At 46.6% G+C, this 11,285-nt stretch overlaps 1 protein-coding gene across 1 annotated transcript; it reads right to left on the bottom strand.

Moving 5' to 3' along the window:
• Positions 1–870: 870 nt before the first annotated feature.
• On the bottom strand, positions 871–7,552 carry pmp22b (peripheral myelin protein 22b). The gene is made up of 5 exons (XM_056430614.1): positions 7,437–7,552; positions 6,688–6,778; positions 6,324–6,417; positions 3,293–3,433; positions 871–2,456 (listed from the first exon to the last, which is right to left on the bottom strand). Exons 2-5 carry the CDS (start codon positions 6,763–6,765, stop codon positions 2,296–2,298), a joined length of 474 nt encoding a protein of 157 aa, XP_056286589.1. The 5' UTR covers positions 6,766–6,778; positions 7,437–7,552; the 3' UTR covers positions 871–2,295.
• Positions 7,553–11,285: the final 3,733 nt, after the last annotated feature.

Genomic DNA, 11,285 nt, shown 5'->3' with positions numbered 1-11,285 from the left:
AGGAGATAGCATCCCAAACCGTAATCTGTGAGCACAGAATTGTTTGACATGATGAGGCGTGTGGTGTTATCGAAAAGACACGAAGCACGCTCCATCGTGGTGGTAAGAAACATCCTTTAATGGTTTTAAACTCAAAGTAGCTTTGGTAATATGAAGAGCATTTGGAAGTTTAGGTGTAAACATTGCGTAGACATTTGAACTCAGTCGCTTCGCACCAATCAGACGGGCAGTCGTCATTAGAGACGATCCCTTCTAACTGAACCCGAACATGAGCGTCGTGCTTACGACAAACAAAAAGAAAAGAAACCACAGCAGACCGGCGAGTGTAAGCTCTGAATTAAATGCTTTAATTATCTCTGTTTTGGAAGGACGTCACGGGAGATGTCAAAGTGGAGGACAGACCCTTCCTTGCTTTGACACCGCCTCCTGCCACTGATGCCACGAGAGACACCGATGACACTGGAACACTAGCCGCATGTTTTGAATGGCTGCCGCCGGGTGCCAAAGGCTGTGATCCCCCCCCCCCCACCCCTCCCTCCACCCCCCCCCCCCCCACACAGTGTGTGTAACACAACTCACAAAACGGCATTTGCAACCACATGCACAAGGCAGCTCATCTGATCTCACGGAGTACGGCGGCACACTGTAAAATAGAGTAGGCGTGACCGTAGGCCGCACATTTTGACATGCCGCACGCTGCTTTTCAGTCTCTGGCAGATTCTCTTCCTCCCCCCCCCCCCACCTGACCCCTCCTCATCGGTGCTTCTAAGGCCCAGAGACGTGCGGTTTTGAAGGCAGACGGCGTTACGGCCGAGAAAACGACCCTTGCAGAGTCCAGGCCCTTGTCACAGTGGAATACACAGTATTAGATAATGTGAAAGTAAGTTTTATTGAGTAAGTGAATTCTTTTTTAGGCTAGATTCTCATCACCATCTGTTATGCAGAGCTTTACACAGAAGAGAAGAAGAAAAAACAACTTGTAGACGTCAGTGGGCAGAGATGGCAGCATGTCAAACTTCAAGTATTTGAAAAAGAAAATTTGTGTCATCGCTGCAAACCTCTCTGTCCTTTTCATCACACATAGAGTTAATAATACATATATTTCCCTCCATCATCTGACATAATCTTATATGGCTTCAAACTCAGTGGCATTTCTTTCTGGTAATATCAAATGTATACTTGTTTTTTTCTTTCTGAGGTTATAATGCCCCACATTGTTGTTTTATTTAAGGTATTCTACTAAGTAGGCAATTTGGCATTTTTATACTTTTTAACAGCCAGGTGAACACAAACTTCAGAACGGGGCTACAATTAAGGCAAAAAGAGGTCAAATATGAAGTAAATATGAAGTAATTTCACTGTAATCCAACTCTTCACAAACCCGCAGAATAATACTGACATTCAGTTTCGATTTCATCAGTGCACCACCCCAAACTCAGTCACCCATGTTACAGTAGCTGATGAATAAAAGAGAAATCAGACACTGCAATGTGAAATAGACTGTTCCTTAAAGAAGCAGCCAGGCGCTGTATGTACAGGTTGCACCGCTGTCTGATTCCCACTTTAATTAATGGCTGTTTGACTCTAAACAAGAACAAGGTAACTCTGTTGTAAATGATTGCTATCAGTAATAGGAATGATAAATACATAGCACCATCTTTTGTTGAAAATAAGAAATAGAAAAATACTGAAAATAAAAACATTGAAACTTGAAAATTCACAATATAGAAAAGGACCAAATCAATATGTTCCTGGCTATGCGACCTCCAGGGATGTTACCACTCTTTTTTTGTAAAGCAAGCCCGTCAACACATGTCTCCTTCTAACCCTTCTATTTCTATACATGCACTTTGGTTAAAATACTTGAAGTCACAATGTTGCTTCTTTTTCCTTCTTTTTTTTCCTCCGTAATTCTTTGGCGAAACAAAAAAAGGCAAAAAAAGGAAGCATCGAATTATTTCATCATTACAAACAAACATTGAGGAACTTAATCAGCTAACACAAAGCTCATATGTATCCATTGACAGAGCAACACAAACAACTATGTACATATATGTAAAAAGTGTTATAAATAGGTTTTAAACCATAGATACTATATACATCTTTTAACTGAGACAGTATTGGTTGGTTTGCTTGTTGATTGTTGGTATTACCCCCCCCCCCCCTCGATGTGATCTGGTTGCGTTGGTACTCAGGCATCAAAACGTATTATTTTTTTAACTTCAGAGTGGGACTGATGACACTTGCAGTCGGGCAGGGGGGTTACTGGGAACACTGGGATGGAGTGACGGCGGCTCATTCTCGCTTCCTCAAGATGACATAGATGAGTCCGCTGATCAGCGCCAGAGGGAAGGCCACCCACGCCAGGATGTAGGAGTAGCCGAAGGCGTCGGTCCCCGGCACCCACTGCGGACTCATCACCGTGTAGATGATGGCGCCGCTCATCACGAACAGACCTGCGAGGAAAGGGAACACGCGGAACACTTAACCATGATGGCCATCACCCGGATCATTGATCAGATCACGTTTGCCTCATTGTGCCCTCCGGGGCCCCGGCGGGCTGAACCCTGTGGCATCCCGCCACACAACACATCGCAAGCGTCTCGTGCTTATTGATCCCCGAGCCAGCCCCGACATGCCAACCGACAAGCTCGGCCTTCCTGACATTTTCGACATGGCGTGCGGCTGGCAGCGTGCCCAGTGTCGTACCCGTTTGGGCACCTGGGTGCGAGGCAACGGGTTGGCACAGCACAGAGAGCGAAGCGGGGATGTTAGGAAAGGGCTGCCGGGCGAGAACACGCCGGGCGGCGGAGAGCCGCTCTCAGTTGGCGAGCGGAGCATTACACCATTAGTGACTGGCTCAGACTCTTAATCTAATTCTCTGCCCAGTGTAGATGGAGCTGCCGCTTGGTCTCCGAAGGAGGAGCGGTGGACTTTCACACTGACGTCACTGTGCTCAGCAGAGTAGTGATGAAAAAGTCATTACGTTGATTTACAAGCGGTTGTTTGTCAGGTAAAAAAAGCAGAGCACTATTTTTATTTATTATTATTTTTTGTTTGGTGGTCGTTCGATTAAAACAATTTGTATAAATTTTTTGACATGATCTTTATGATCAGTCGATTCAGCAACTACTTATAAATAGTGAAAATTAACCCCTCAAATATAGCCACACTCGATATGAATCACTTTTCTTTTTCTATTTCACATTTTATGTTGCTACTCGCCAAAACCAGTGTTACAATGTGTATCTGGTCTCGCTGGATTTGTGTAAAAAGAGGAGATTGAACTCACTGGCAAGGATCTGGAAGGTTCCAGTGAGGAAAAAGCGTCCGCCCTTCTGCAAAGTGAAGAGCTGACAGAAGAAGAGGAAGAGAGCCAGGCAGCTGAAGATGATGGATAGGATCATGAGGGCCTGGACCGCCTGGATCCACTCTGTAAGAAGGGGGTTGGAGGGGGGGGGGGAGAGAAAGGAAAGTGTTATCATAAACCGACCCAGTCATCAATATCTAAAGCATCGTTCCTACACAAAATTGACTTAATGAGCGCATGAGACGGAAACAAATAAACAAACGGAGCCTGCTGCTCTCCCGGCTGGATTGAAGCATGTAATGTTGCCTTCTGGGAATGTGTAATGGATCCACAACAATGAGACCCGGGTATCCTGTTCCTAAAAGCCCCGCGCGCCCCCCTCACTGCGGGACCTTTGACTAAATGTACGGCATCGATCGCCACGGCTAGTCGTCCAAGGCCGGGATGGGAGAAGCCCATTAACCCATTAGACACGTGCACTGGCTGACTGTGGGGGAGTGCGGCCGGGCCACACTTTTTATGTGTCCGTGCTTCTTTCGTACCACCGTGCCAGGAATCTCAGGATTTCCAAGCAGGGTCTATTTCTTGTCTGAGGGTTATCCGTGCCGCCTCCCCGGCCTCTCGAGTTTCCTGAGCACTCACGCTTTCCACCCCTGCGTCTAGAAGACTCTTCTCTTTAGCCCGCGTCTGCTTTTACCGTCGTATTGTCGTGACAATAAAACTTGCCATGGCAAACGTTCCCCCCCCACATGTACACTCAATTGGGCCTGTCCTATCCATAGCATCAGACAAGACCATTAGGACTGTTGTACGCACACTAGTGATGAACATTGACATTCAAATCTCAGATGTTATTCCTTTAACCTTCTCCAACGTCTGCGGTTTTATTGATTCTCTTATATTATGTGAAGAGAATCATTTTTCTCGTCATTCTAATGCAACAAAAAGGATTAAGAAGTCATTTGACGGGCTCACTTTGGGCGATGACGTGAAAACATTTCATCAGCCCTGCAGTTATTGCTCCACTGTCTGTGGACGCTCACGAAGCATCACGGATATGGATTTAACGGGGAACGTTATCCTGAATGATGGCGCCATGTTACCGGGACGGAGTCAGGTTACACATAACAACAGCGCTCCAGTTTGTTCCTGATGATCCGATGAGATATGGGAGGGAACATGACACGCTCCGAACTCTCCATCCACAAAATACAGACTGAGCACTGATTGCATTATGATGATGATTCTGTTTTTCAGATAATAACGCTGTGAGAAATGGGTGAAGTGTTCCAGCCCTGCGCTATGAATAGTTCTGCCCTATAAATACAGACAATACATTCCTGGCTTTCTGATAAATCCGTCCTTCCTTCACTAACCAGTGACATGGGGCATTTCCTACCATGAGGCGCGGTTCAGGGCTCGGAATATCACCGATAAGCAAGCGTGACTCATATTACAAAAATGTATTTGAATGCCATGGTTTATTATTGTTGTATTACAATGGAAAAACTGTCGAGTTTCCTCGAATACCAAACAGGAAACTAACCCTCTTCTTTTCTTTTTCTTCTGAGAAACCCCCACTGTGCTGAACATGGAAAATAAAACTGCTGAAGTATTTACTCCACTGTGTTTATGCATCCAGCCACGGGGTGAGAATACACTCTTCCTCAATAGCTAATTTTAGAAAGAGTAAATTCTATGAAGTAATTCTCCCGGCTGTAAGGAAGTGGTTTTCATCTCGAGCCCAGCGTGTGATAACCGTGATATGATCATCTCTCACCGGGGCGTCATCAAACACAAATGGAGCCAATATTTGCAGTAACTGAGGCAACCAGGGGAAACTCAGAAGTGTCAGGAATGCCCTCAAAGTAACCACGATGACCGGGATGATGATTCACTTCAGAGGGAACATGGCTGCTCAGCAAAGTTTCAAAAAGGGCTCCATTGAGCGCAGGAGTTGGCCCCCACGTGGGAACGGGCCCACTATCTTCCATCTCCCAAAGCCAGAGGGCCGGCGCGCGCCTCCTTGTATAAACACTGTGCGTCAGACCTGCTAATGCAAGCAAGTCAAACAGACCGGCTGCGCCATGGAGCCACCTGGCAGGCCGTGCAGCCCCAGACAACACACTCACACATGAACACACACACACACACACACGGGCTGAGCGCGCCTCATTCTCAACCGATGACATCACCCGGCGGCTCGTGCGCCACTGTGAGGCACATTTAGGAGCAGAACATAGAGCTGCTCAACAGTGATCTCACATGAACCTGTTGCAATAGTCTTCATATTAGGCCAACGAGAATATTATGTAAGTATAGGCTATGTCTTTGAAAAACATTGGCGTCTATAGATCCACGCATATCTTGTCTAATTCAAACATGTGGAGGTGGCTGTCTAAATAAATCTGTAACGCCGCAGCTGCTGCCTTAAACTGTCCCGATGATTCCTGGAAACTAACACTGGACACGGCGATCCGAGGCTGGGCGTGACCCGCCATCAGGATGCTATGTTCTGGATGAGGTGGTCCAAGGTCTCCCCGCTCTGCGACACTGTCACAGGCATGCACACGCATCCATAGAGCTGACACTTTAAATACTCTCTCCTGCCCCACCCTTGATCCTCCACAACTCCCAGGCTTTGGTCACCGTGGACTCCCCTGACATGGGACCTGAATATGGACATCACACCACGACTATTTATACAGCTGCAGCCTATCAGCTAGCAGCTCCAAGCGGCGCTGCCACATTCTCTGCCCTAGATGGCACCAGAGTCCCAGAGGAGCACGCGGCACACCCACAGCATCAGCACGGGGAATGTTGGATTTCAGCAAGTGATTTATACAAAGTTCCAGCCCCCGCCCTCCCTAATATAATAAGTGTGTGGGTGCTTTAAACTTGTGTGGCTGCGTCCCAGCACAGCGGTGAATGAATTGTCCAATATTAGCAAATTGAGTTCTAAATAAGTAGCATTTTGTAAGGGAAGCAGTCAAATATCAGGTAGGGGTCTGACCTCCAGCGGTTGCCGGGTCACAGTGGTATCCTCCATTGGCAGTGGAGCAGTTCATCCAGAGGTCTGAGGTGCCCGTTTCCCCCGACGTCCAAACCTGGTGTCAACAACATACAGTCAGTAACGTGTGGAGGGACAGCACCAAACAAATCAGTTTCACTGGCCTATTCATTAAAATTAATAAAACACATCTCCAGATATGGAGAAAAGTGCATTATTGTTCTTCCTGCATGTTTAATATGTGAGAAAGCATCCACGGGGAGTTGTTTTAGTCAATTTGTGTTCATATTTAATCTTTAATATTAATTTACGATTACATTAATCTGAAGAAAGAAAGAAAGATTAAATTAAGGACAGTGTTACTCACGCTGATGATTGTTGACAAAAACAGGAGAACCAGACCAGCGACGTGCAGGAGCACGATTCCCAGGAGAAGGAGCAGCATCTTTGCAGGCGATCTGGGCAGTAATGAGAAGAGGAGACGGTCTCTGTCAGTGTGTGAGTCTGTCTGTGCGTGTGTTTCATGGATGTCGGGTTGGTGGGACATGGACTTGGGTGTGTCGCTGCAGCACGTTCAACACGCACAGCCTCGAGAGAAGGTTCATGGGACGGCGTCATGTGCGTTAACAATAATAAAACCACACACACGAGAAAGCCATTGTTAATACTATTTACGTGGGGAAATCTGATTTACATTGAAGTCAAAGTTTGACAGGATTCAACTTTGACGCTGATCTCGGAGCCACATCTCTTGTTTTTATTCACTCTAACAAACTGAAAACGCGCTTCAAAAGCTCCACTCTTTCCAGTTTGCGTCTCTTTTTCGTTTCAAAACCTCCCTTTTTTAAGATGGCTTTAAAATGCCGGCTTGTGTCATCTACAAAATGGAAACAACATGAAAGGATATTAAAAAAGCCATAAAAAAGACTTAATTGAAGTAATTTATCGAGTACAATTATTTCTTAGCGACCAGATACGCGTTGTAGGGCTCAGCCCTCCGGTCTGGGCGCGTAACGGAGCTGCGGGTGTCCCGGCGAAAAGCGCGTTTCCTCCTGGAATCCGCCAGGACAGCCTGAGCGCAGCTGAATATGAGAAAGTTGAATAAAGTCCACTTACTGAGAGCGGTGAGCTTGTATTTCCACAAAAAGAGAGTTTCAGGATCGAAGGAAGCAAAAGAAAGTTTTTCCAAAAGAGTCCAACAGCGGTAGTCCCTCAATTCTAAACGTCGCTCTCAGACTAGATTGATGCCAGAGCTGACGTGCTGTTATAAAGTGTCTCATTATGGGAGAACAACGCCCTTCGTGCGTCGCTGCGTCATAGAGTGACCCTCTGGTCCACGGCCAGGGTTCCCAATATAGACGTGCAATGCGTAATAGCGCATGGGTTGCCTTAGTTACTAACTTGCTGTATGTGTAGTGAGCTGACAGATCATTGTTTGGCTGTCGTGGTAACTGAAAACTGCTTATAGGGGATTATTTTTTACTCTCTGACACTGTTTCCAGCTTCTTCTTGTTTTTCTTCTGTTATTACAAATTACACTATACTTCCATGTTGTTGTTGTTGTTTTCATTTTTGCTTGCACATAATCCAACATACATCTCAGTAGATACTGTTCAATAAGAATGACACTTACTCTTGGTATAGGTATTTTGGTATTTTGGCTTTCTTGAAGAAATGCTACTTTCTTGATTCTTGTTGTTCTGAGTTTGTCCTCATGGTTGATGCACTGATTATAAGTCGTGTTAGATAATAGCGTCTGCTAAATGGCATGTGATGTCGTGTAATGAAACACATTTTCATGGAAAATTTGAGATAATTTGCTTTTTTAGCACATTGTGATCATCAAGCCTTTCATAGCACATCAGAGTGAGAGAAAGCTATTTGCTTGTCATTGCCTTGGCAATTCTAAACACAGCCGTGTTGCAGTGGGGTGTAGTGGTGGTCTTTTCCCTCTGGTCGTTATGTAGTCAGCCTCGTGACTCACAGTATGTGTGAAGTTTGTATGGGTGAGCCCAGTGAGAGATAGCATCTGGGGCTCTCCTCTGTTGGACGTGACTCATTGCACTCTGAACAGGACATGCAGTCCATGTTGTTTACATGCCCGTAGAACGCAGTCCTCTGAATACGGGTGTTGCAACGAATCGAATTCCATAAGAAAATAGGGAGCGGTCAAAAGTGTAAATATTTGAAAGTATGAATTAACTACCTTATCTCCTCCTCCCTCTGGTTCTTCTCCGTGCATATTGCGGGCATCGATTCCAAATACAGTAGGATGTGTTATGGGTTCCTGATAACACTGGTCATAATATGTTCATAAGTCATCAAATGCAGTAGAAGAATGTTCCTCGACGGGCATCGCTCTATGAAACATATGCTTTTCTTCATGCTCGTGGGCCGGTGGAAGAGCTGTCTGACCTCAGATAACCCCCCCCTGTCAGCGTCCACTCTCTATTCTTCACCACTTAAGCTCACACTTCCTGGATGCCTCTGCGTGTGTGCTGTTTCACACTCGCATGTAAACCGAGGCCTCGTGTCCACACACACACATGAAAGGGACAGTTGCAGGACCGGAGTGGCCCCTCCGAGCTCTGCGTCTGCTCGGTTATCAGTCCGAGCTGCGTGGAAGTGCCTCTTTGTCTGGTGCGATTGCCTTGTTGTTGTTTGCAGCTGATATCTGCTTATGTGCAACTCTGCTGTTTAGAGAATCATTAGGTCTTAACCCTGATCATATGAGCGCTGGACCAGGTTTACAGTGACCTGTTGAGGAGGACTCTTGTTAAAAGTGTTGAGTGGCTGTGCAGGCGCTCCCCATCCCTTATATGTCAATGTTTGTAAAAGACTGACAATCAGTGGGCTGAGTGGACACGGGAGTGTTACGTTTACTGCCTTTGTCATTAAGCTCGGAGCCGAGCTCTCTGGGGAGAGCCGCACGACAAGCATTCAACCCGAGATACGGAATAATGCCACATCTGGAACGCCGTCTTATATTTCACCTCTGTCGTTAAATCGGTATATGACATATCTCCACGTTTGCGCGGCAGACGGCGAGATGTGCATACCAAAACCGTAGATAGGACAGATATGGGGGGGGGGGGGGCAGAGAGTAGACGTGATCGAGTTGCAGTAACTCCATCCACATGCCAGCACAGGGAAAAGTGTGAAAGCAGATGCAGCGTGCACACGTGATGTTTATGTTTCTACCCAACGGATTCCTGCAAGATTGGTAAAGAAATGAAGAATTGTTGGAGACAATGCAGCAAAGAGCCCCCCCCCGCCATTCATTTTTAAAACAATGTGACAGGCCCCCGACTTTCACATGACTGCCGTGCAATTTCGCTCGTCTTGGCTCAAACCACAATCCGTTAGCCGGGATGAATACACGTCTGATAGTCACAGCAGTCGTTTGTTCAGCTCGGCTTCGAGCCGGTTGGATCCAGCCGGTACTCCTCGTGGGCGAGAGGGAAGGCCCGTATCTGCGTCACGGCCTCTTTGTGTCAGGTTCTGACAGCTGTCGGTCAAAGGTGGATCTGTGCTGCTGTCCTGTCATCAGCATGCAAAGTGACGCTGTCTGTCTCTGACTACTGAGTTGCAGTCACTTAATAGCTCCCCTCCAACAGACTGCCCCCCCACCCCCCCACACACACACACACAGACCCCTATCCACTCTCATCAAACTCTTCTGTTTTACACAAACCTACAGTACTCACCTGAGCATACACGAGAGTACAGAAATGGGCCGATGACGTTATTGTCTCTTGTAATACTTGCGAATGAAGTGTGTAAATCAGATATGAGGGCCCCACGGTGGAGGACAGACGGGATGAGGTAAACACATTCAGTGTGTTTGTGTGTGTGGATAAAGTTTTAAGCTACTCACAGCCCTCATCCTGTCATCGCGCTTTAATCAGACGAGACACAGTGTGGTGACAGCGACGGGGATAACCGAGGCCCGTCCCTTAAAAATACACTAAACACACAACAGATTGATGTGAGTAAAGACTGTGAGTCTGTGGGTTCCCTTATGAGATTATAATGAAATGAGCTGGTGGAAAAGTGAAGGACTTTACTCTAAAGTTGTGTCATTGTGATGTTACTTAAATCTAATTCGTTTGGGGAAACTGTCTGCGATTGCATCATTCCACTGCTCAGCTCGAAATAAAGCTTGTCAGCAAAATCTGGCATTAAAATAGCCCTCTCGAAGAATCGAAAAGGCCCGTGTCACTCTGACACATTACTGAAATCACATGGTTCTGATCCACACGATATCCCGTGATTTTCAATTGGTCATCCATGACAGTGAAGGAAATGGATAAAGGCAAACTGCCATCTTGACCACCTCTGTTTTCCTTTATTATTGTGCTCTGCTTATTGCCATGGTTCCTGCTAAAGCCACATTTGTGTGATTGTCTTCAGTCAGACCACACCCCCTCAATGATTCAGCAGGAAAGACTGCAGTACTGTATCTTGACTCGTGTGTCGCCGCTGCTCTTTCCACGGAGAAAGGATCGCGTCTCAACGATCGATGCCATGGATCGCTCCAGAATTCCACTCAATCGCACAAATGACCCACACGACCTTCGTCTCCTGTACAGTGTGCCGCTTCATGTGGCAGTCACTGTGGCTGACCTCTGAACTTTGGGTTCGCGGTAATGCTTCTCTGGCTTATCTCTCGACTCCCTGATTGGAGATTCAGTTATGTGCAGAATGCTTGGGGGAAGAGGGGGGGGGGGTATAATGTTGATTCCATCCAAGTTTAGGGAGGCAAAGATGTCTCATGTGAGCGAGTCAGAGGCGGACGGTCGCATCACAGCCACAGACCAACGCTGTGCGAGAAGTTGTCAGTTTGGATGGAAAACCGCTCCACGCATGACGCGTCTTATCAATCCGTCTCTAGCTTCCTCTCTCTAGCTCGTAACTGTTACCGGGCAGATTGCTCAACGGATTCCAGCTGAGTTTCTTTTGCTT

This window comes from Pseudoliparis swirei, chromosome 13 (assembly GCF_029220125.1).
Source record: "Pseudoliparis swirei isolate HS2019 ecotype Mariana Trench chromosome 13, NWPU_hadal_v1, whole genome shotgun sequence".
Classification (NCBI taxonomy): domain Eukaryota; kingdom Metazoa; phylum Chordata; class Actinopteri; order Perciformes; family Liparidae; genus Pseudoliparis; species Pseudoliparis swirei.
This window is presented reverse-complemented; position numbering and strand designations above follow the sequence as displayed.

Coding starts and splice junctions, on each gene's coding strand:
- pmp22b (XM_056430614.1), bottom strand. CDS start 6,765: ATGCTGCTCCTTCTCCTGGGAATCGTGCTCCTGCACGTCGCTGGTCTG. Junction 6,418..6,687: donor TTTTGTCAACAATCATCAGC/GTGAGTAACACT, acceptor TGTTGACACCAG/GTTTGGACGTCGGGGGAAAC. Junction 2,457..3,292: donor AACCTTCCAGATCCTTGCCA/GTGAGTTCAATC, acceptor CTTTCCTCGCAG/GTCTGTTCGTGATGAGCGGC.